Here is a 26,976-nt window from a genome sequence, read left to right on the forward strand (position 1 = left end):
TTTTGATCAGCCCTTTGCTGCATTTTGCTTTGCACAGTCAGTGGCACGCACTGTAAAGATTATTAAATGAGAATTATATTAAGCATCTTATTAGGGCCCGCTGTTCCAGAAATAATGATGATTTAAATAGGCAGGACCAGTAAGATCATATTTCATAAAGCAAGACCTTTGACAACTATACCACGCACAAGATTTCTGAAGTTGTATTCCTGACAAAGTTGGTAAAACACACAGTTTTCTGATTCTTTCCAATAATTTGGATCTCTATATTTTTAGACTAGTGTTCATTGATTTTGTGCGAAAAGATATTTGTGGTGAGGATTTTGGGTTAATTAGTGCAAAGCTCACTTGCAAAAGTGAGCAAGTACTGATAGTATTAATAAGTGAATGATACTTGTGCCAATACACACTCCTTCAATAGCCTGCTCTGATGCATTACATGTTAGTGAACACATTGGTGTAAGGGAACCCTGCAATTATAATTTGCCTGGACCTGTTGGTGATTTCAAGGTTTTCTTTGTGGGTTGCGTAAAAAGCTGGCTGCAACTTCATTTTAATAACCTGCAAAAAAATGGGTGGATTGTCCACTATGAAAGGAGTCAAGTTCGAGGCCATTATAATCTTGAGGGGCATCCCTTTGAACAGCATAATTCTCAGTTAACAGGATAAATGGAAAAATGACTGTATATCTACATTCCTCTCTCCAGTCAAATCTTTATGGTTTGGATTTGGTTTAGCAGAACACTTAGGGGGTTATTTACTAAGCTCCGAATACCTGAAATTCCCCAAAAAACGTTTTTTTTTTATAAAATCGGACTTTTAAAAAAAAATCACAAATTTTTCAGAATTTTTTTAGACCCCGAGGGCTAAAAAGCCAGAATATAAAAAGTCAATGGGAACAGTCCCATAGATTTTTGGTTGTATCAGGGGTTTCGGGTGAAAACTCCGAAAAATTCGGGAAAATTCCCGACAAAATCTGAGCTTTTCCCGCAAAGCAAATTTTCTGGAAAATGTAATAATAGATAAGCGTTAAAAACCCAAGCGGGTTAAATCGGAGTTTGTAGCAGCCAATATTGAGATACATTCGGACCTTGATAAATAACCCCTTTAGGGGCAGATTTATTAATGTGAGATTAGAGTTTCCACTGAAAAACTCACCCACCTTCTAGTCATTCATAAGCGAGTATTTATCCAATGGTGAACTCTAACTTTTACCCATTGATAAAAGCATTTCTAAAAAACCCCTAGGAATGAATAGAAAGTGGGTGAGTTCAGTGGCGTAACTAGAGTGCACCAGGCCCCCCTGCAAAAAAAATCTTCAGAGGGGCCCATCTCACTCCATTTTCCCAACCCTCCTGCCTACTTCCCGCCCTGCCTCCACCCAATTCTCGCCCCATGCTGACTTAAAAACCCCTGGCTTACACCGCAGGTAAGAGAGCAGCTGGGGATGGGGGATTTTATTGTTAGCTATATATAAAGGAGTCTGGGGGGCCCCTGTTCCTCTGGCCCCCCTGTGACTGCTTGGTCTGCTTCCGCTATAGTTACATCATTGGGTGAGTTTTTCTGTGGTAAACGTGAATCTCATAATAAATTTGCCCCTTAAAGTCACGTGACTTGAAAGACTAAGCAACTGAAAGCTGCAATTGCAGTCTTTGACATATCTCAAATGCAGAATGCACATGAGGATTTGGTATTCGGGCAAATTGAAAAATTATGGATTTGGTTTATTCGTATGAAAAACACAAGTTATACAGCAGATTCCTACTTTATTCAGGATTGCCACTATATCTCCAAAGCAAACCTATATATAAGGATAAATTGGTGTCCATCAAATGCCAGAGCTCTAAGACAGCCATCATTTGCCAAATGTTTCTAGTACTTGTAACAGAGTCGTAGCTGTATGGACTACACTATTATGTTACATATGACAACGATTTCTGTAAGATCCAGTACAACACAATAATAAAGTTCTACATTACAAATACGATTTCTACAATGTATAACAGTTTTTGTCAATGTATTTGTGTCTATTAACAGAACAGTTCTCAGTTAAATTATTTAAAGTAAATTAAAAAAGAAACAAAATTATGCAGTCCATCAAATATGCATGAACAAACTACAACAAAAACATAAAAAGCAACACATTGATGAAGGGGAGCAGTGCAGCATTTCATTGTTGATAGGATTTGTAATATGGCTTAACTAAATACATTTTAATGACTATTAAAATACATCTGACCATATAAAAGCACTGAATAAATATGTCAAAAATGTTTCCCTATTACATTTTATTAGTTTTAGATAAAAATAATCAGTTTTGTAGAAACAATGTTCTCCTGGTTTATCTATACATCTATGTATATAAAGAGAGAATGTGAGAGGGAACAGCATACATTACTGTAACAGCTCTAGACTTGTTTGTGTTTTTTTCAGCATTAATAAGTTTTAGCTCTTTATGTTAACATATACACATATTAGCCCTAATATTATAGTGAGACTACAATAAAGATTCAAGTACTTAGGTAGTATTGTTCAAAAGACTTCTTCAGATGCCTAAGGCTCAATAACTGCACATTCATCATTTTCAGTTGGAGAAGATATTTTTTCCAAGAGTCTTGATGATGTTGGTCTTGGAAGTGAATTTTCAGCCTGTGTGGAAACACAATAAACTGGACATTTAATGTAGGTATTATTTGGCAAAATGAGCTGTGAGTAAAGCCATGTTAGCAGAAACAGTAGATTATTTTTAGTGACAAAATATACGTTCTCAAGCTACATATTTCAGTTTGTAGATCACATTTAAAAATACTGCCATTATGGTGTTAACGTAGGGGATCAGACAAATCCTTCCTCTGTTTTTCTGTCTGTGACATCATCCAGCTCAGTTACAGGCTGGAGAGCCATCCAATTCGCTGGGTGCCCTAGTGCATCCTTGGGAGAGGGGGAGTGCCTGACTTTGGAGCCAAATGTACAGGGTTACCTATTTATATAGGGTTCCCTGCTGCAGCAGCCAGAGAGATGCAAATCTGTGGAGAGTGACAGTGCTGCTTGAAAGGAGTTTCCAGGAAGAAGGAGAAGGAAAGGGCTGTGTTTTGCTCTGCTTGAGAAAGTATTTGAGCATCAGGGAGAGCCAGTTTCTATCTCCTGCCTGTGGATACTTTGGCTACTGTGTCTTTCCCCAGGGTGAGAACAGGTCTTGCTTGTGTACCTGCAATATGGGAGCAGCTACTACTTTCAAAGGGAAAGGTACCTTGGGGCAAGTAGCGCTACCTGGGGACATAGGAGCTCTTGGGGAAGGGACATTGAACTGACCGGATTTATTATACATTTATCCACCCGGTGTGGAGTGTGGGACTGTGGCATTGAGAAAATATGCCAGTGATTGATAGTCTACACAGGTTCCCCAGAGTAAAGTGATATTGTGTGATTTGCATTTACAGTTACTAAATACAGTTTTACATATAGTTTATATTTATTTTACTGCAAACTCTATGTGTTTTATTTTTCCTAGTGGAAATCCCCTGAGGTGTGCTCCTCAGTGTTCCCTAGGTGGAGGCACTGTAAATCCCAGTTCCCAGTACTTTTCATACACAAAAGGGACTCACGGCCCTGGATTGCCATGGGTTAAATGCTATTTAAAGAGACAGTAACCAAATTAGGGTTATATTAGCTAGGGTTTTCAACTTAAAAAGCATTAGAACAAAAATGATATTATGTACAATATAATCTGTATTGCCCAAGTGATGACCCTTACATGCCTTTTTTGTCTGACATTGTTTTCCAGCAGTTCGAAAACACTCTACATCAGGCATGTGATGATCTGCATTTCATATCCCTAACTCAGTAGTAGCTGCTCTTGCCCATTTGAGTTTTTGCTGTCAAAGCTCAAGCCATTAAAACCAAATTATAACGCTGGCTGTCAACCAGCAGCCCACTAAATGCTCATCAGTTCACAGAAGCTGTAAATAGTACTCAAATGTATGGCAAACACTGGGCAGCTAATCAGCTACCCAGACAGTGCAAATTACTTATGTATTTATATTGGCCAGAATATATTAAGTATATAAAACACATACAATTAAAAAATCCAACTTCCTTTACAATTATTGAGTAAAGAAGGAAAGTTGATTTAAAATATACAGTTTCCATATATATTAGCAAGAATACATAAGGCTGAATTATAATTCATACACAATTTTTCTTTTGATAGTTTTACCTGCCTTTATTTATCATTATGTGCATCAGAATCTTCTTCCCCTTCTTCGTGGTTACCATTTATGTGCCCTACTGCGTCACCTTCTTCATCTTCTACAGACTGTGTTAGCTGTGGATCTTCTTCCTGAGTTTCAGTATCTTCAGTATTAACCTCATCTTCAGAATCTTTGCTCATATTCCCATGATTCGTTGTTGCTTCGTTACTTACCATGTTATGATCTTCAACTTCATCTGTTTCTTCTCCATGGGCTTCATCCTCTATGATGTTGTTTTGTTCACCTTCATCATCCTCATCATCTTTGTTTTCTACTTCTCCTTCACCTTCTGTATCTTCATCACCATGATCACCAAGGTCACTGCCTTCATTGTCTTCATTTGGTTTTTCTTCCTCTTCTACAGTTTCTGCAACTCTCTGTGGGGATAAATACAAATAAAAAAAGTCTTAATCACTAAGAAAACATAATGCAAAATATGGATTATGTGCTTACAAATAGATTAAATTGTGTACATAATTTTATTTGGCATACCATATTTTTAAAACAACAAAATCAGGGTGCGTGCACAATATTGTTTATACAAATACACAACTGACTGTAGATATAAATATCTGATCAGCACTTGCTCATAAGAATTCTGCAGACCAAATACCCACATCCTAGCCGCTTCTGATTCTAGTGACTACTAACCACCACAAATACATCATGACTGCACAACTACAGCCCTTGTTGGCTACCTAGGTCTATATCCAAAGAATCAGACACATATTTGTTAGTAGGCAAAAGATCAAACTATAGCTTAAATATTGGCCTGACCTTGTACTGTAAGAATGATTTACAAATATTTAACATCATCAATATAATAATCTTCATAAATTATCAACATTTTAAATGTTTAAATTGTAAAAGAAAACACCTCTGCATATGCCCTATTTGAAATATAATAAGTTACGTTTTGATATCTCTTAATAATAAATATATAATATGGGACTCTGTCAACGATTGGCATTTAAATTAGCATGCATGCTATATGCTTAGAATGAAGATGCAGATATTTTATATATGCGGCTAATAATGTCAAAGGTGCAGCAGTGGACTACAATAAATATTTTAAAACATATTTCAGTAAAATAAAATGCAGTCCCCAACAGTGTCACTAAAAGAACATATTCACAAAGGACTATTGGGAGTACAAATGGCATCTTATACTGTATATTAATGACCATTATACCATAGAGAATGTAAAAAAAATACGAGCTAATTTCATTATACTTTTCATTTGACAACTAAAAGAAGTATAAAAATAATTATAATACAAACTTAATTCTAACAATTACCATAAATTGAAAATAAAAGGATCTTCCTTTTAGCTAATTATCCCTAACAAAGACACACTAAGCACTCAACAAAGATAAAGATTTCCAAAGCAGGTTAAGCTATTAGAAGCGAACACTTTCGTTTAAGCAATGTGCAATTGGTGCCTGATGCAAACGCATGCCAAAGGTCCATCAGACACAAATGTTCATTAACTTTGCTGCCGCTCTGGAATCTATTGTAGCAACCAGTCATAAATTGTGGCTTAGGGAACGACCTGTGCATAAATGTGCAATAAAACTTCTACATTATGCACATGCAACTATTCATTAGCCAGCGCATCCAACGGGCTGCAGTTGACAATATACCAAGGAGCAAAGTTTTATATCTTGGAGATCTACAGCACAATGTATATCTTGCACATTCTTAGTTATGATGGGGAAATCTTCTGAGAGGTGATGTAATCACTCAAAAATAAGCTTAATGCTTCAAGTCTGTATTAGCACATGGAGATATTCCCCAAATGTTTAATACACATCTGTATGTGGCATAGGCCTGTGTGTTAAACGACAAGGAAAGTTAAACTAAAGAAGAAGGCTAGAAATCGTATACTATGCTTTATAAATGTATGTATAGTAAGGGCAGACTATGCAAACATTATGTATAAATGCATGTCATTCTGAGTTTTGGCACTACTGGGCCTTTGAGAATTTCTCTACCAAACATAGATATGCTTACAACAAAAGAATTTCTCTAAAGACAGAGGGATTTCAAATCGTGCCCAACTGCTAAATTCAAATTGCTAATTTATGCCAAGCCCAGAACTGAGGCTGTAAACATGTGAAAACACAGTAGTTGATTCAAATAATGTATAAAATAATTTTGCTTGGGTTAAGTTTGTCTGCATTTTGTTTTGCTGGGGTCCTCTGTACTGGTAAAAAGCCAGCCCAGAGCGAGCTATAATGGGATCTCTTGACCAAGAAACCTGATATCCCTTATCTGCAAAGCATTTACTCAACAAACTTTGGTCTCAGCTTGTTAAAATTGAAAACCAAGGAGATATAAAGTCTAAATTCCAAACCTAATAATTGTTCCAGATCAGAAAATGTATACCTTTGTTATACTCAAGATTCTTAGTTTTCTATATTATCAGCTGACAACTTAGTTGAAGGAGAGAGCAATAGGTAGTGGTGGCAGACAGAGCCAGGCCAAAAGGTAAAGGTGCCAAAGGCAAGCCCCATGCTGTTACCCCCCCCCCCGTTGCTTGTCATATAGTAACTAGTGTAACTAGCATACAGCAGACCCGGCAACGATGGCGGGGTCTGGGAGATGGTGGGGCCTGGACAGTGGCAGGATCTGTAGTTTGCGAAAGGTGTGGGGTGGTGTTCGATATAGATTTGAACAATGGACCTGGGGTTTCACACTGCTCCCACCCCAGCCTGTGTGGGTGCTCAGAATACTTTCCTGCACTGTGTGGGGGGGTCCCAGGCCCCAAAAAATACACTACTGACAATTGAAGATAAATTACCATCCTTTGGAAACCATTACAGGAGGAAAACAAAAAAGGATATATACTGTATATATACCATGCACCACAAAATGCTGTAATTTTCCAGCTTATGAGTCCATTTCCCAGAGATACAGAATGGGTACTAAATGATTATTAGTCTGTATACCATCACTGAGCCTCAGGTTGGGTCTATGTTTCTAAACTTACAGATTACACTGAACACTATAATGGCAATGTCAACATATGCCTTTGCTTTTAGAAGAAAAAGGACTTGGATTTAGGAGCAGATAATTGGGAAAATTAATAAAAACTCACTAGTCACCAGTATATTTTGAATAAATATTGTATGCTATTCACCTTGCTCCCATCCTCAAGCAATAATATATCAAAAATATTTAAAGGCAAAGGTATACCATGTGCAGAAAGATGCTGCAAACTATTACCACCACATTTTTAAAGTACACCAGGTCTTTTTCAAGTGTTTTAGTGGCAATAAAAAACATTTGCAGCATCTTTCTGAGTATAGTGTACCTTTCTCTTTAAATATTTATAATTGGTAAAAGGGAATAGAACAAGGGTAAAGTTAATAGATAATTATGTGTGAGTGGAGAAAGAAAATGTGCTTTGGACCTTCCTACCAGATGTTATCATTCAGTTATAGACTCATGTATAGCTTTTTTTAATTTTCAATAAGAGGATGCAAAGTTCATGTGTGTTTTAATGGGAGTACAATTGGGATGGGCTCCTTCTGATTCTGCTATAATGGAGCAAAATAAGCCTTCTGGTCTGTATTTTGCCTGCAACAGGGCAGTTGGTTTTTAGAATATTGTTAGTTGAAGCCTACAACTAACGATATTCTAAAAACCAAATGCACAGAGTTATACCTCATCAACGCCTACAGATTAGACATCAATTTTGCACACAATAATTGTACTGTGTCTTTTAAAAGGTTTTTATAAGTGGTTCTTATATTGGTATAGTATGAAATTTTGCCCAGCTTCAATTGATTCTCTCCCATGAATGAGTGTATGATTTAATCATAGAGCTTCTCTTTGCCTGGCACTGAAGGAACTGTGTGACATTAATTTGCTAACATAAAAATCATTTCACAGATTATATCCTACAGCGAAAAAAAAAACATGTACACGTTAATGAGCTTATTAAGACTGAATCATAGCCTGGTCATGATGTAAAAGATAATATTCACAAAAACAAGTATTTTTTTCCCTTCATTATACAAAACCTTGTGGTGGTTTTTACCTGTGAATATAAAAAGAATTTTGGATGTCACAACCCTGACTCCATCATCGTTTCGAGTATGATTGTAAGCAGCAGTCAGCTGTGCGTTTGGTGCAGGGTTGAGAGACAGGGAAATAATTTCTTCTATTAAGCAACAGAATCTACTGATGTTTAATAGAAGACCTCTCACTATAGTGATATACTCATAGAAAATCAGATGGCACACACAGAGGCATTGGTGCTAAATGGTTGAAGTTTTATTGAGATCCCCACAAAGTTTCAGAGGCGCAGCCTCCTTTCTCAAGTGCTCTTCTTATAGTCTCTTCACAATCACTTTTGGGAGGATCTAGTCCACAGATTGAAACCAAGGTTTTATATTTTGATCACAGGTAAACAGGTTAGGGACCGCCGTATGGGGTTTACCTTGACGTGGTATGGCCGCTTACCAATTTTATGATCATAACTTTGTAACAAAAAACCCTGTTTTTTTAGACAGGGGATTATTGTATTTAAATATGTTTTTATATGGCCTTAGGAGTGCACCCACAACCCTCCTCTTGTGGGTGACAGCATTGGGCTTGCCTTTGGCACCTTTACCTTTTGGCCTGGCTCTGTCTGCCACCACTACCTATTGCTCTCAACTAAGTTGACAGCTGATGATGTAGAAAACTAAGAATCTTGAGTATAACAAAGGTATACATTTTCTGATCTGGAACAATTATTAGTTTTGGAATTTAGACTTTATATATACTTGCTTTTCAATTTTAATAAGCTGAGACCAAAGTTTGTTGGGTAAATGCTTTACAGGTATGGGATATCATGTTTCTTGGTCAAGAGATCCCATTATAGCTCGCTCTGGGCTGGCTTTTAACCAGTACAGAGGACCCCAGCAAAACAAAATGCAGGCAAACTTAACCCAAGTAAAATTATTTTATACATTATTTGAATCAACTACTGTGTTTTCACATGTTAACAGCCTCAGTTCTGGGCTTGGCATAAATTAGCAATTTGAATTTAGCAGTTGGGCACAATTTGAAATCCCTCTGTCTTTAGAGAAATTCTTTTGTTGTAAGCATATCTATGTTTGGTAGAGAAATTCTCAAAGGCTCAATAGTGCCAAAACTCAGAACGAAATGCATTTATACATAATGTTTGCATAGTCTGCCCTCACTATACATACATTTATAAAGCATAGTATAACTTTTTTTGTAGGGCCCTTTTACCCAAGTCATAAATATGTACTATTCAAAGTTCTACTGAAATCAATGCACCTGAGACCCTGAGGCTGTTTTGTTTATGAAAGCAATCAATGATGTATCCAGACACCCAGGCAAACACACTGCAATATAACCAGGAATCCATGTCAAAGAAAACTTTTTCATCCACTTGATAGTTATGTGAATTAAAAAGTTCATGCTCAGATTCTGATTCCCATGGTGTTTTGGGTCTTCGTGGGAAACAACTTCTCATGTAGCTTAGGAATAAATATTGTTTGCAAGGCTTTCAAGTCAAAAAGCTCATGTATAGTAGCTCAGAGATTCTGTTACAGAAAGTCAGCTTTCTCAAAAAACTCTGATTCAAATCCAGAAAGCTCCAAAATATGCATATTATATAAAATATGCAATTTTCCACTGTGTCCTAAGCAAACAATTCTTTATTTTTTGATTCACTTGTTTTTTTTTCTCTGTATACAGAAACAGTACCTTATACTAGTTATTAGCTAAGTTAGACTACCATATCATGACATGTTGCTGGAAAAAAAATAAAAATGTTTAATGTTTCATTTTAATTTATGTATTAGCTTTAAGGCAAAGTCTTCCACGTTTTAGTTAGACCATTTTCTGAAAACCCCACCAGACTGAAATTGGCCATGGTCACAGAAGAAATGGTTAAAATACATCAGGCATCACTTCACTGTCGAGGAAGCAGACTCCCAACATGCCCTGTTCCCCCGGGCCCTCTTTATTCCTGTATTCAGTAGTATTGAATATACAGGGGATGATAGGTAGGTGGCATAAGGGCATTCCCTGCAATCCCCCCTAATTTGATCATAAGAAGAGCACTAGGGAGGTATAAAGTGTGAGAGAGCTCTAAACTTACTGTCTGCCTACAGTACACTATGAAAAATCCCCCCAATTTGCATACAATCCACCTACTCCCTGTTTAGCTTCAATCTTGCGTTCAGACCAAGCATTGGTTAGCAAATAAATTCCAAAAGGTTGAGATTTGTTCGATTAATGTTCACAAAGTTCCTAATTGCTAAGAAAAGCCTTTCACAAGGCCTGGGGTGCAAACTGGGCAGTATAGCTTATAGCTATTTCACAGCTTATGCTTGCTCATGGTTGAGATTTTTCATGATTTCTGTATGTTGGATTGATGGCTCTATATGCCACCCATATTTTTTTTACAATACCACCATTTTTGTTGAGGGCATACAGTAAACATACACGGGTCTTGTGCTTTTTCCTACTTTTATACGTTAGTTTTATTAAAAGTTAAGTTTTAACTTGACTTTGATCCTGAGAACCCTGACAGCATTAGTGGGGTGGTGCAAATAAACTAGATCCTTTTGAGGAATCTGTCTCTGATTTTCGATGGTTATTGCCTAATTCAGGTGCATACCATGTACGTGTACAGTAGTATGGCACTAGAGTTTTTCTGTATTTGTTTAGTGCTATAGTGCACTATGCACCTTGTGCTTGATTTTAATGACAAAAACAGCATTAGGCAGGCACCAATCCTGAACGTCCAACAAAAGTAGAATCCAAGAGCCAAAAATTGAATATAAAATATGATATATTGAGTATTGAAAGATAGGATTAGAGAGCATATACTCAATATTTCAAAAGAAACATGTGTAACCCCTGTAGCAAAACATTTTGCGGATTGCAATAAAAGAAATTTGTCTTTTTTAAGTATAATAGCTATAGACAAAATTGTTCCAAATAGTCGAGGAGGAAGTACAATTTCAGATCTCCTGAAAAAAGAAGCTAAATGGATTTTTTACCTAGCAACCAGACAACCAATGGGGTTACATTTTGAATTTGATATCTCTTGCTTTATCTAAATGAAACCCTTTACTTATTTATTGATTTATATATTGTCATATTTATTTATCTCTATATGTATATATTTATAGATATTTATATAATTATATTAAGCATACTTATATATACAAAAAATCGTTTACATTATGCATCTAAATGTTTTTGTATTTTGTGGATAAACATTTTTTGCAACATTGTATATTGTGTATTCTACAAATTGGCCACTAGAGATAATTACACCTTAGGCAATTTTACTAACTCCGCCTTAGTGATCTCTTATTGGCTCCCTTTCCTTTAAATACTTTGTGTGTATTTCATGACACAAAACGCATCAGGCATCATTCTTTTAGATGTAGTGTAAAATAAAGTATCATATTTTTATATTCAATTTTTGGCTCTTGGATTCTACTTTTGTTGGACGTTCCGGATTGGTGCCTGCCTAATGCTGTTTTTGTCGTGAATTACTCCCCTATGCTGAAGGTCTGGGGCATGAGCACCCGGGCCCATTATCCCAATGATTCGATAGATTTATCATGCTTTTTCATGATAATTTGGTTTATTCTACTTGATTTTAATGACCCCTATAAAAAAAAACAAGCAGTCAATGTGAGGTTAGACCATGGGCATGGGCAGTATCTTGTTGTAAAGCTACAGATAACACATATACATTACTAAGGCCAGAAAGTCCCATGAAATGAGCGATGGCAGGGAGGCAGGCAGGATTGATCCTCCAGGACCCTGAACTAAAGGTAGGCAGACAGAAGAGGTATGTGCCTAGGGCATAATTCTGGGGGGAGGGGTTAGGCACTTAAGTCTTCTGCCTACCCCAAGTTCTGGCCCTGTTAACACCTGTTATACTCAGAGCAAGGCTAGTGAGCAACCTGCAGTGCAACAAGAACATTTATTACATGTTTCCCCTGGCTTAATAATGAACCCTCTGGTGTGTACTTTTCAAAAGTGAGGACTATTTTAACTCTGTGTATTCATTTATGGAGAACATCAAGAGATGGTTTTGCTGCAGTGCAGGAAAGAGGACTTGCATTCACACCATGGAAATCACAAACTGTAATATTCGCAAATATTATAGCATATTTGCTTCTGTTAAAAGTTTCTCACGTTGAATGCTTGCTAAATGAGGCAAAAAATACTGACTATTTCTGATATGGATTTTGGCAGGGGCTCACTTTAAACAAATTAATTGTAGGTCTCTCATACAGTAAAGGTGGCCCAAAATAATTCCACTCTTATCATAGCACTCCATCCCTGCCAAAAAAAACCTAGTAAATATTAATTTAGCCACCTACTGTCTATAAAATGAACACATCTGTTGGAGAACAGTAGTGTCGCTATAAACAAAACTATAATGTGAGCAGCAACTGTGATTTCCATAAGAGGGTAGTACTTAGAAAGCTATTGCAAAGCCAGGTGTCTCTTTGTTAGGTAACTACAGAAGCTGGTAATCACTTTACTAAGAAATGCATCTAATTATAACCCAAGATAATTTTTTCTCCTTTAAATCTATTATACGACAAGAAAACTAGAGTATAATATTGAGAAGTTTACCTTCTGCAGCTGGTGCTTAACATCAGCCCCAACAGCCACTCACATCAAGGAATGCTGTAAATTGCCATAAATTCCCTAAACTGGGAAGGATGCAGTTAACAGCTTTTGAAAGCTGCACAATATAATACATGGCTGTCAGTGGGGGAACTGAGTGTAAAGGGAGTACTGGTAATAAGTCACAGTTATGCTAATCTCCCTTGAAAAAATAGTAGCATTTGCCAATTTACAATTCCTTAAAAAATTGCCTTAAAATGCTTTGAATGTTTCAAATTAAAAGCACTCTTTTCCATTGCAACTTTAATTAGCTGCTGGAATATGAGGTTTAAAATGAGCCCTTTATAGCTTCCCAGCCTCAGCTGCCAGTGTTGAGGAGGCTAACAATTTGTATTATTTTTCTTTTTCTCATTACCATTTGATAGCTTAAAAGCTGTAAGGCAAATTACCTGATCAACCGGAACTTCCACTTTAGTGTTTTCGTCTTCCTGAACTTCTGATGCCCCCCACATTTCTGATCTGTCTTTAGCAGCTTTGAAAATGCCATCATCTGCAAAAATGGGAAGAAAAAAATAGTTTTTATTTCATAGAAAGCTCAATTCTGGCCCCTGGTGGAATAATAAAAAAATGTTCAACATAAAACTGACAATTCAGCAAAATAAATGAATTGGATGTGAACTGCTGATATACCAGGGTATTCAATCTTTCATATAACACATGTGATTCCCAGTAACATTACTCCTCACTCTATAATTAGAATGATCTTTTGTGTATTGTTTCAAATAAAATATCTAACAGAACAAATTTTGATCCAAAGTTTATTACTTATGCGTTAGTCTGGATTTCTTAAATTATGAATTCAAGAATGATTATATAATTATAGGATAATTTATCAGTGCTAACATATTCAGAAGTAGTTTACAGTAAAATGAGTCATTCACATAAATCTCTTCCCTAGTAAAGCTTACGATCTAATTTCCCTATCAACTGTACATTAGCAGCAATAAAAGCTTGGCTCAGGTTTATGAGAAACCAATTAACCTACAACATTGTTTTAAATCTTTGAAAGAAACCAGAGCACCTAGAAGAAAGTCACACAAACACAACGTGCAAAGTTCACACAGCTAAAACTATTAAACCCAACACCTCTCATTTGAATCTGCCAATGCTAACCATGGAGTTATCGGGCTATTATCTTACTAGTAAATTTAAATGATGCCAATTTTTATGTAGAATGCTGTATAACAAACTGGTGTTCTGGAAATGACCTCTTGGCCACTAAATAGGATGGGGGAGGACATTGCAGGTTGTAACTCAATAACATCTAATGACTGCAGTTTGGGAATTCCTAAGCAGTGGCATAACTAGTGTGCACTGCCCCCCCCCTGAAAAAAAACTTCAGAGGGGCCCGGTACACTCCTATCCCTAACCTCCCGCCCACTTCCTGCCCATGTCCCACCCTGACTCCGCCCACATCCTGCTCTGAATCCCCTTCCTCGCCGGTACGAGAGCAGCTGGGGAGGAGGGTTTTTTTATATTAGCTATAGAAGAAGAAGACCTGACAGGCCGGGCCCCCTGCTCCCCTGCCCACCTGCAACAGTAGGGTCTGCTTCCTCTATAGTTATGCCACTGTTCCTAAGGGCTCTTAGAGATGAGTGTTCATGGGTTGTGTTTACCGATGCATCCGCTTGCAGTGGAACACATAAAAAAAACCACTGCAGGGGAACAAACATTCTTCTTTAAAGGAGAAGGAAAATAAGTAAGCCTTATCAGAAAGGTCCACCTAAATATCCCTGTACACCCTCAAAGTAGTGCTGCTCTGAGTCCTCTGTCAAAAGAAACACTGCATTTCTTTCCTTCTATAACATGGGTTTCTGTATCAGACTTCCTGCCTTTAGCTTAAACCTCCTTGCCCCAGGCATGCTCAGTTTGCTCCTCTCCCCCTCTCCCTTCTCTCCTGTAATCTGAGCCCAGAGCTATAAGTGAGCAGGGAGAGACTCAGACCGGAACTGTCACACTAAGCTAATACTGCAACTGCTATCCTAAACAAACAGAAAGCTTTCAAAGCTTTTTACTCTACAGAATAAATATAGCATTCTAGCTCCTTTAAGAGCCATTAAACATGAGCATTTGCTAATTAGCTTCCTCATTTATTAAAGTGGTGCTTTCTGCAAATTGCAATTTTTGGGTACAAGACAACATGTTTATTAACCCTCCATGCAGCTTTTGCTCCAATATTTTCAGAATAAAAGCAACTGTCAGTGTAATGGCATGATGATAATACATACACTATTTAATTCTTGCTTTTTCTAAATAACATGCAAGTTGCAGCAAACATTTTTTCAGTTGAGGTGTTATCACTTCTGGTGCTCAAGTGCATGTGACATTAATAATGACATTTGGATCTGATTTGCTTGGTGCCAAGTCAGTTTTGAAGATTAATGCAACTTAGTGGAACCCTGCAATTACAACCATGTTGTGACAGGTGGGAATTTCAGGCTACCCTAGCACAATTGCAATGTAATTCATTAGAGCAGAATAGGAGCAGGCCCGGATTTGTGGAAAGGCCAACAAGGCCCTGGCCTAAGGCAGCAGGATTTTAGGGGGTGGCATGCTGACCAACCACACCCACATTGGTTCAAAAACACTGGGGATGCGCAGGAGATACAAACACTTTTTACATTTCCCGTGCGCCAATCCATATTGCACTGGTCCCGTTGACAAAAATTTGCATGAATAAAGGGGAGGGGACAGAGGCAAAGAATGGCAGTGGGACTAGGGGCGCCTGCTATGTAAATCCGGTCCTGAATAGGCGGCCACATTGGTACTCTCACAAGTTGGTACAAGTATATATAGGTGTAAATATCTTTGTGAATGGCATCAGTGCAAGCTCATGAGATTGAGGAAACAAAATCCTGGCATGTGTTAGTTGTGGATAATACATTTAGCTGTCAGCGGCAGGATTACAACAGTTATAAATCCACAGGAATATAAGGTAATTTTTCCTTTTTACAGAGAAGTGATAAGGCCCCATCTAGAATACAACTGGCTGTCGGTATTCAAAAGAAACATTATACAAACATTAAATGCAGAGGAAGGTTAATATGTGAATTAAGGGTATAAAAACTGTCAAATATGAAGAAAGACTCTGTTGTTCTGACCAAGATGCACTAAACCAGGGGTCCCCAACCTTTTTTACCTGTGAGCCACATTCAAATGTAAAAAGAATTGGGGAGCAACACAAGCATAAAAAAGTCCCTTGGGGTGCAAAATAAGGGCTGTGATTGGCTATTTGGTAGCCCCTATGTGGACTGGTAGCCTACAGGAGTCTCTACTTGGCTCTATACTCAGTTTTTATGCAACCAAAACTTGCTTTCAAGCTTGGAATTCAAAAATAAGCACCTGCTTTAAGGACCCTGAGAGCAACATCCAAGGGGTTGGAGAGCAACATGTTGCTCGCGAGCTACTGGTTGGGGACCACTGCACTAAACAGACCATAAACAAACTTTCTGATGCCTTTCCAGAGGACACAAGGACATACAGTACCTATAGGAGACAAGAGGTATCATCTTAAGGTGTGAGAGCTGTGAAGCTGTGAGATTCTCTGCAAGGCGACTTTACTAACATTACATAGTCTGAAGAAAGGGTTGGATGCAAGTGAGAAAATACAAGGCCTCTGAGAATAATACATTGAACTATTGAACCATAAAGTATTTTTTTCTTCTTCTAAACGAAGGTGAGAATATTTCCCTTCCTTTGCATCAGTTAAATGTTAGATAGGATTTACACGCAAAATGATGAACTTGAAAGAATGAAAATCGCGGTCCAAACAGTAACCCAGGCTTTTTGTGAAAAAAGGGGAGCACCAGAACAGGGTAGCATGTAAGTGAGCGGAATCTCTGGGGGGGGGGGGGGTTACCAACAACTTGGCATGCCTCAGTAATTTTACCTTTTCTTCTCCTTTACATGAAGAAAACCTTTGTGATTTAACTTCCTGCAACTAGTGTTAACCAAAGCCATCATACCCTGCTACAGTACGATAACATTTGAGCTTGTTGCCACCGTGGACAACATAATCCCAAGGGTTCCCTAGAGTCCTTAGTCTAATACTGAATAAAGAAGAAATTAATAAATATTCGTTTGTACTGTGTTCAGCACTTGTCTCTGGCCCTGTGGCCAGACCATCAAGAATAACAAATAAACTAATGTACACATGCAGTGAAATGAAATATAGGACAACACCAGGAAACTGCATGAGATGAGAAAGCATTCATGATTACATGCCACCATAGATCTCTATTACTAATTTATCAGTTGACAACATAAAGCTTAGGCTGCATCTATGAACAATGATGAAATCCTCTTTCCCTTGCCAGAGGTTGATTAACAACTTTATTTAATAAGTCCCTAAAGGGATGATTTAGTTAGACCCAGACAGAAGTACTAAAGCACTAAGGGATACAAAACCAAGCCTCTTAGTGCTCATTTAAAGAATACTTCTGTCCGAGGTCTGAGGATGCTCTGCACAAACTATAGAGTGCAGTATTAGTGGCACAAAGCATCTGTTTTTGCACTGTGCATCCCGCCAAGTAGTTGGTGAATGATTCCTTAAAGGGATGGTTTACCTTCAAACAACTAGTTGGTTTCAGATAGATCGCTAGAAATAACAACTTTTTCCAATTACTTTCTATTTTCTATGTGTGACCATTTTTCTAATATTGAAGTATAAAGTGTCATTTTTCACCTTCTGAAGCAGCTCTGGGAGGGGAGGTTGCCGACCCTGTAAATTGATACATTTAGTTGATACATTTCTTATCTTTGTCCCTGCTGAGCAGAATCTTTGGGTTTCATTACAGGCAGCTGTTAGAATTGATACAAAAGTTGCTTATATTCCAGAGATGCTGCTGAGAATGTATCAACTAAATGTTGCAAAAAAATATTTTATTTGATTTTCATATTAAACAAATTAAATCAGAATGACAACATATGTTATGCAGACGAAGAAGATATGTTGCATACGAAACAATGGCATGATATTATCAAAACTATATCATTCATGAAAAACAACAACAACAAAAAAAAACTAAAATTAACTAAGCCAGTGGATGCACATGTAATAAAAGAAAGAAAAAGCCCATTTATCTTCTGGAATGTCAGACAGGACATCATACTATGTAACTCCAATACTGGTGATCAAATAATGCACTTTCTTCAATTTACAGTCTGCACCTAAATCACTGAGCTGCAAGACTCAAACACCAGAGCCATGAACATTCAACTTTAAGCTTAGATTTTGGAAAAGCAGTAAAAAAATAAATAATGGAAAATAATTGAAAAAAGTCTTTATTTCTGGGGAACAATCTGAAAACAATTAAATTGAAAAAAGTGTTTGGAAGGTGAACAACCCTTGTGACTAACAATCTCTGTGCCTTTAATGCAGGTGTGTCCAAACTTTTGGCTTCCCTGGGCCACATAGGAAGAAGAAAAATGTTCTGGGGCCTCACTCGAAATACACACAGACTCTAACGCTAACTTTTGATTTATTTTATTGTAAAAGTAAAAGAAAACCCCAGAAGTCATCAAACTAATAGATTACTGGCTTCTCATCATAGATAACCTTTTCAAAGGGTCTTTAAGAGGTTATCAGAAGAGCTGAAAGTTAGACATGTTATAAGATTTTATTATATATTGTTGTTATATTCACATGAATCTTTATCACTTACCTGTTTTTTTTTTTAAAAGATATGTAAATTTGAACAATAAAGAATTTCATGTCGTTATAAATAAATAAAAACAAATTAAAAAAAAAAGTAAAAGAAAAGAGGGTATCATAAACATAGTGGGATTTTTGACATTGTGTTTGAGAAACTAATGTATCAATCTCTGGTTGAATGGAAGAAGTTGCAATTCTCAGTGAATTCTCAAGGTGCTCATCAGATAATTTGGTTCTAATTTTACACTTCTAGTAGCACATTTACTTAGCCCGAAGGAAGGATTAGAAGGATTAGAATGAAAAATACTTCGAATTTCGAAGTTTTTTTTTGGCTACTTCGACCATCGAATTGGCTATGGCTTCGAATCGAACGATTCAAACTAAAAAACGTTCGACTATTCGACCATTCGATAGTCGAAGTACTGTCTCTTTAAAAAAAACTTTGACCACCTACTTCGTCACCTAAAACCTAAAGAGCATCAATGTTAGCCTATGGGGACCTTCCCCATAGGCTTTCTAATTAATTTCTGATCGAAGGAAAATCGTTTGATCGATGGATTAAAATCCTTCAAATCGTTCGATTCGAAGGATTTAACCGTTTGATCGAACGATTTTTCCTTCGATCGTTCGAACGAACGAAATAAGGTAAATCCTTCGACTTCAATATTCGAAGTCGAAGGATTTTACTTTGATGGTCGGATATCATGGGTTAATTAACCCTCGATATTCGACCAATAGTAAATGTGCCCCACAGTGTTCATTCTTGAAAAAAATTGCTCACAAATGTAGTTGCTGCATATATCCCTAGCATAGTTGCCAATGCCGCTGAAGAATGCTTACCTGCCTCTGTAAGTAACCGATCAGGGTTAACAACCCAGAAAAAAACTGGAATATGAATAGGAGAGGGTCTGAATAGAAAACTGAGTAATAAAAAGTAGCAATACCAATTTGTAGCCTTACAGAATATTTGTTTTCAGTGACCACCATCTGAAAGCTGGAAAGAGTCAGAAAAAGAAGGCAAATAATTCAAAAACAATAAAAAAAAATGAAGACCAATTGAAAAGTTGCTAAGAATTAGTAATTCTATAACATACCAAAAGTTATCATAACGGTTAACCACCCATTTCAATTTAAATTTTCCCTTCACATACAAAAAAAATATTAAATACAATTTTCTGATACACAGCTGAGGATAAGTCTATAACATGCCGCTTGTTGAAGTCAGAATTAGTTTTTCGATTTCTAAATTGCTATATTTTCCGATCATTTTCTTAATATATAAAATTGTGAATGCTAACATAGTTATAAAGTCCTATATTTCAATTTAATTATAGTATACAAAAAAAGGCTTTACTCCACCGTGGCATTAAGATATTTGAAGTCAATTAGAACATCAGTTTAGCAATAAAGGCAACTGGCCTGCAGGTTTCTTTCTTTTCTCTTACAAGCTATCTCCTTTAGGAATTGTAAAATCTTTATTATCCACAGATGTGAGTACATAGTTATATTTTTAAGAGTGTATACTGTTGTATAAGAACTAACTTTACTCCTACTCTGGCTGCTTAAAGTCATATGTATTTGTAATCCATAATTTGTAAGATCGTGTAAGCATCAGTGGCAAAGAAGAGGCACAACTTCGATTATTTTACAGTAGTGGTTCCCAAACTGCGGGGTCCAGGGATGGCCCCTGAAGAACAACTATGGTAAGATTTGGCTGATACATCAAAGTTTTTATATACAGGTAACCTAGTTATAAGATAAGGGTGTCCAAACACAATGGTTTACCTCCAAGGGGAGGCAAATTAAAAAAAATAAATCTGCCAACCACTGTTCTATAGGCTGGAGAACACATTTAAGTGTCTATTTGTTTTATACCACACTGGAAGAATAAATGCCATAATTTCACATAATTGTTGACAAGGTGCAATCTGCTGACATCACTGGAACAAATGCAGACAGCAAGGGATACCTGTTGTGAAAAGGGTTGTAAAATGCATCAGCAATAAAGGGCATTTTTTTAATACTGACTCCGATTTTTACACTGGGATTTTGCGCTCAGCTACATACTGGTATAAAAGCATTACCCAGCTTTATGTACACATGTGATGTACTTTAGAATTAATGTGTCCACTTTTTTTTTTTTTTTTTTAAACTGTTTTCATTTGAGGTGATAAAGCAAAATCACAAGACATATTCTTACATGTTTTCATGGAGCAGAGATTGCAGTAGCAATTTAAACATTCAGCTCAGTTATGATGAAAAGCATGGGGGGGGGGATGTAGATCCTATGAGGGGTAAGTCAGATAAGAGGTCAGCAATCTGTTAGTTTGATGACTTCTGGGAGGTGCGGTATCGGATTGTAATGATTCTTGTTGCAATGCTGCCAAGTATTGGGATGATTCCATGAGCAAAGGGTGGCCTTTGAGAGTTTCCATATCATACCATGATGTATGTCTAAAAGTGTAGATCGTGAGGCATTTGATCTGTTGTGGGAGGTGTGATATATAGGTAGACCAGGTGTTGAAGAATTTCGGTGTATCGTGTTCTTTCCTGGTTACAGTTTCCAACCAGTCCATATGGAATATGTGATGTAATTTTTGTTTTACTAATACCAATGGAGGGGATCAGTGTGAAGCCATTGTTGCAGTATTGTTTTCCTGGCTGCTGCAGCCAGTCTTCCCATGAGGTGCTTTTCAGTTTTTTGTTTTGTTGTGTGAACAAAGTGGGATTGCTGAATAGGGCCCATTCTATATGTGCTTGGAGAGGTTTCCCAATCATCTGTGCACCGTAAGAGATGACTTCTTTCCAGAAGGATTGCATTAAGGGACAAGACCATATAGTATGTATCAGGTTTGCTGCAGGGGTGTGGCATTTTAAGCATTCGTCTGAGGAGAGGTTACCCATCTTAAATCTTCTAATTGGAGTAAGGTATGAGTTATGGAGAATTTGTAATGACATCTCCTGATATCTACTTGCTGGAAGTGATGTCATAATTTTAGTATGTTGTCTCAAAATGTCTAATTCTGTGGTGTTAGGTATTTCCGTAATCCATTTGAAGTTAGGTTTGTCTTCGTCATCTACGTTTAATAATGGTTTAATGGTGTGGTAAATGTGTGAAGTCGTAAGTTTCTTGGTTTTGTGCTTCCATAGTTGGTTCAGTAAGTTGTTTTTGTCGGTGGTTGTTAGGAGTTGTAATGAAGCGTTCGCAAAGTGAACGATCTGCAGAGTCAAGTATATGTGGGTGTTTGTAAACGGAAATTTTTCTGTCATTTTGTTTAAAGAGAATACTGAGTAATCATTGTCTAATACGTCATGTATGTTATGTAGGCCACTGACACTCCAGTGATGCAGAATGGGATTTCGTATACCAGGTATGACGTTTTTGTTGTCTATCCATGATATGTAAGGGGAAATGTATTGTGATATATTCTGCTTTTTCCTGACTGAGTGCCATGCCTTATATGTATCTAGGAATAACGGGTTGTTTTTTATGTGTGTTGGAATATGCTGTATAGGTGTATGTAGTAAACGATTCAAGGAGTGGTTGTCAGTGTGATATTGGTCTAATGAGAGCGTGGTATATAAATCTCTATTAAGAATCCAGTCTCCTGCATATCCAAGGAGTGCTGCTTCGTTGTAGGCCTTAATGTTAGGAAAATTGAGACCGCCTAAAGTTTTAGGTTGTTGTAGTTTAAAGAGACTAATTCGTCGGTGTTTCCTGTTCCATATGAAGGTTCTAAATATTTGGTTTAAACGTTTTTGATTGGTTGGTTTAATACAGTATGGTAACATCTGTATTGGGTATAAAAGTTTAGGGAATAGGATCATTTTAATGAAGTGTATTCTGCCTAGGAATGATAGATTAATATGTTTCCATTGCTGCGTTTCTTGTTGTAAATGTGTCCACTTTTAGTAAATTTCAATACAAACTTTTTACATCTTCATTTATATAAGTTACCTTTTTATTGAGCGGTTGGGTGAATGCACATTGATTATGACACAACCAGTATGTGGATGGAAGTGTGGGCTGAGCCAGCCATAATACTGAACAATAGACATTTTTATAAGTTCAACTGCAGAAACCCAAAAACAGCAATATAGATTAAGGGGCAGATTTATGAAAGGTTGAGGTGAATTTTCGAATGAAAAAAATTTGAATTTCAAGCTATTTTTTGTGTACTTCAACTAGGGAATAGCCTAAATTCGATCTGAATTTGAAAAAAATTCGAAAAATCGAATTTCAAAATGTATTATGTACTGTCTCTGGAGGTTTACTTTGAAAGCAGCAAGTAAGTTGCAGGTAAAACCTAGTCCCTTTGTAAAATGTATAATGAAGCAATAGAATTCTTAATGAATCAGATAAAACTGAGCATAGGACTGGCCAGATATGGGATGACTTTGACGTAGTTGGCCAGCTTAAATATATTGCAATATATGGACAAACAATCCCTGTTTTGTTTAAAGGGTAAGGCATTTTTTAGTAGCAGTATGCACAAAATGTCGCTGTCTTAAATATATTGATAATGGGTTGAGTGCAGAGGACTTTTGTATTTGACTATATGTATTTTGTGGTCACAGCCTCATTGCAGCCCCACCTAATGGTTTTAAAAAATAGTGGTGAGCACAACTTTCCCTTGTTTGTTATAGTTTATACAGGAGCAGTGACCAGCTCCATGTTGTAGCTCCCACCCTTCCCAGCTATAGTCAGGTGATCCCACTGGTGTCTAATAAAAGGGCAGCCAAGTATGGAGGTTTACTTTGAAAGCAGCAAGTAAGTTGCAGGTAAAACCTAGTCCCTTTGTAAAATGTATAATGAAGCAATAGAATTCTTAATGAATCAGATAAAATTGAGCATAGGACTGGCCAGATATGGGATGACTTTGACGTAGTTGGCCAGCTTAAATATATTGCAATATATGGACAAACAATCCCTGTTTTGTTTAAAGGGTAAGGCATTTTTTAGTAGCAGTATGCACAAAATGTCGCTGTCTTAAATATATTGATAATGGGTTGAGTGCAGAGGACTTTTGTATTTGACTATATGTATTTTGTGGTCACAGCCTCATTGCACCCCCGCCTAATGGTTTTAAAAAATAGTGGTGAGCACAACTTTCCCTTGTCTGCCTCTTTAAAAATTCAACTTCGACCATTCGCCACCTAAAACCTGCTGAATTGCTGTTTTAGCCTATGGGGGACATCCTAGAACCTATTTGTAGTCAATTGGTGGACTTTGAAAAATCTAAGTTTTTTTTGGAAAAACTTAGAATGGAATTTGATTGAATGCGCAATTATTTCGATTCAAACTATTCGAATTCGGCCGAATACGGACCTATTAGATCGAAAACAATTTGACCAAAAAAAATTCAACTTAATTTTGGTTGTTCTTTGTGAATTCGAAATTTCAAAGTTTTTTTCAATTTGACACTTTATAAATATGCCCCTAAATGTAATAGCTTATGATAATGATTTAGAAGCAGTCAATACTATAAATGCCATGCATCTATTTGTATGGGACCTGTTATGCAGAATGCTCGGCACCTGGTTTTTACCGATAATGGGTCTTTCATAATTTGGATATTCACATCTCAAAATCTATTAGAAAATCATGTAAACATTAAATTAACCCAATATACTGCTTTAGCTTGCAATAAGGATTAATTATATCTTAGTTTGGATCAAGTACAAGTTACTGTTTTATTATTACAAAGAAAAATAACTTTTTAAAATTTGGATTATTTGGATAAAATGAAATCTATGGAAGATGGCCTTTCTGTAATTCGGAGCTTTCTGGATAACAGGTTTCCGAATAACCGACCCCATACCTGTACTAGCTCTTTCACTAGATTTCTTAAAATCCAAAAGGCTACGTTCCTTCCTTTCCTTAAACCAAAGGCAGGTGTCCTATCCAAAACCCTGTTTAACCCTGGTCATTAAGTAAGACAACCCCTATATTTATGTACATTTCTTAGTATCGCATGGACTTTGCTACTGTACTGTATGTAGTACAGGTATGGGACCTGTTATCCAGAATGCTCGGGACCTGGGGTTTTCTGGATAACGGATCTTTATGTGATTTGGATCTTCATGCCTTAAGTCTGCTAGAAAATCATGTAAACATTTAATAAATATTAACCCTTTAAGTGCCAGCAGAATTTCACATTTTGGTTACGCGAAATGCCAGCCGTTTTTGAAACATTTTGTGCTCTCTCACTTTAGGGGCATTTTCTGAGGGGAAACCTATAGTTTACCTAGGAAAACTATACATTGTTTTTTTCGGTAGAAACTGAGCTTTCTAAATCTGCCTGAGTTTTCATGTATTTCCACCTGTGCAAAAAAATTTATAGTGCTATATACCAAAAAAAAATGAAAAATTACCATTTTTCATCGTATATCAATTTATACCAGAAAAATATTTCATTTTACGGATGAAAATCCAACTGATTTGGAAAGCCTTATGTCTCTCGAACGTGCCAATACCAGATATGTATAGTTTTAGGGAGATTTAGGATTTCTGTACAGCAAAAACTCCCGGCAGTATATTACCGAATTTTGAAAGCACTAAGGCAGAAAACGGCATGCTTTAGATTCCAAGGCAAAAAAATCCTGAAACCGTAGGTTTACCCCAGAAAACCATACATTTTTGAAAAGTACACATTCTGCCGATTACAAAATGGGTAACTATGTCTCTCTACTCCCAACTACCAAACATAAAAGCTTGTCTGAACATAGCGGTTTTTCAACAAAAAATTCAAAATTCTGAAAAATCATTTCAAAGGTTTTATTTTGCTGCTCCGCATATCCCAAACTATATTAGGTACCAAGAAAAAGCACCTGAAATATGATTGCCAGGGGTCCACTGAACAATTTGATACCCATTATGCATAGGTTTACCAAAGTATCTGGCATTTAGAGACACCAATATGAAGTTAGCACATCCAAATTGTTCAGGACTTTACTTCAGCTACTGAGAAATCAACACATTGACTGCATTTTTTGTGGGGTAAAAACACAGAAATATATGTTTACCCCCCAAACCCATATATTTTTGGAAAGTACACATTCTACTGAATCTAAAATGGGTACCCATGTCTTTCTGCTCCAAACTACTGAGTCGCAAGGCTTTCCCACAATTGTCGGTTTTGGTGAAATATCTGAAAATTTCCTCAAAGCTTCAACTTCCCAGCACCATATCGCCCATGTATCATTATGTACTAAGAAAAAGCACCCTAAATATGATTGCCAGGGTTCCTCTGAACATTTTGGTGGTCATTGTTCATAAGTTTACCAAAGTATCTGGCATTTAGAGGCCCCAAAATGAAGTTAGCGCATACAAGCAGTCCCGTGGGTAACTTCAGCTAATGAAAGATCAACACATTGACTGCATTTTTGTGGGGTAAAAACACAGAAATATATGTTTACCCCCCAAAACCCATATATTTTTGGAAAGTACACATTCTACCGAATCTAAAATGGGTACCCATGTCTTTCTGCTCCAAACTACTGAGTCGCAAGGCTTTCCCACAATTGTCGGTTTTGGTGAAATATCTGAAAATTGCCTCAAAGCTTCAACTTCCCAGCACCATATCACCCATGTATCGTTACGCACCAAGAAAAAGCACCCTAAATATGATTGCCAGGGTTCCTCCAAACAGTTTGGTGGCCATTGTTCATAGGTTTACCAAAGTATCTGGCATTTAGAGGCCTCAAAATGAAGTTAGCGCATACAAATAGTCCTGTGGGTAACTTCATCTAATGAAAAATCAACACATTGACTGCATTTTTGTGGGGTAAAAACACAGAAATATATGTTTACCCCCAAACCCATATATTTTTGGAAAGTACACATTCTACTGAATCTAAAATGGGTACCCATGCCTTTCTGCTCCAAACTACTGAGTCGCAAGGCTTTCCCAAAGTTGTCGGTTTTGGTGAAATATCTGAAAATTGCCTCAAAGCTTCAACTTCCCAGCACCATATCACCCATGTGTCATTACGTACTAAGAAAAAGCACCCTAAATATGATTGCCAGGGTTCCTCTGAACATTTTGGTGGCCATTGTTCATAAGTTTACCAAAGTATCTGGCATTTAGAGGCCCCAAAATGATGTTAGCGCATATAAACAGTCCCGTGGGTAACTTCAGCTAATGAAAAATCAACACATTGACTGCATTTTTGTGGGGTAAAAACACAGAAATATATGTTTACCCCCCAAAACCCATATATTTTTGGAAAGTACACATTCTACAGAATCTAAAATGGGTACCCATGCCTTTCTGCTCCAAACTACTGAGTCGCAAGGCTTTCCCACAATTGTCGGTTTTGGTGAAATATCTGAAAATTGCCTCAAAGCTTCAACTTCTCAGCACCATATCACCCATGTATCGT

At 37.0% G+C, this 26,976-nt stretch overlaps 1 protein-coding gene across 4 annotated transcripts in view; it reads right to left on the reverse strand.

Moving 5' to 3' along the window:
• Positions 1-1,749: 1,749 nt before the first annotated feature.
• dcdc2.L (doublecortin domain containing 2 L homeolog) overlaps positions 1,750-26,976 on the reverse strand; it is a 109,220-nt gene continuing 83,993 nt past the window's right edge. For 2 of the 4 annotated variants that reach the window (NM_001086176.1, XM_018266220.2), the window contains exons 9-11: positions 13,328-13,428; positions 4,221-4,627; positions 1,750-2,649 (exon numbers count right to left, since the gene is read on the reverse strand). In NM_001086176.1, the coding sequence (NP_001079645.1) occupies positions 4,223-4,627; positions 13,328-13,428 (506 nt within the window). In that variant the 3' untranslated portion in view covers positions 1,750-2,649; positions 4,221-4,222. Of the gene's footprint in view, positions 2,650-4,216; positions 4,628-13,327; positions 13,429-26,976 lie in introns of all 4 variants that reach the window. The other 2 variants (XM_018266221.2, XM_018266219.2) reach the window with 2 other exon arrangements.

The sequence above is a fragment of the Xenopus laevis genome, chromosome 6L (genome assembly GCF_017654675.1).
Source record: "Xenopus laevis strain J_2021 chromosome 6L, Xenopus_laevis_v10.1, whole genome shotgun sequence".
Classification (NCBI taxonomy): domain Eukaryota; kingdom Metazoa; phylum Chordata; class Amphibia; order Anura; family Pipidae; genus Xenopus; species Xenopus laevis.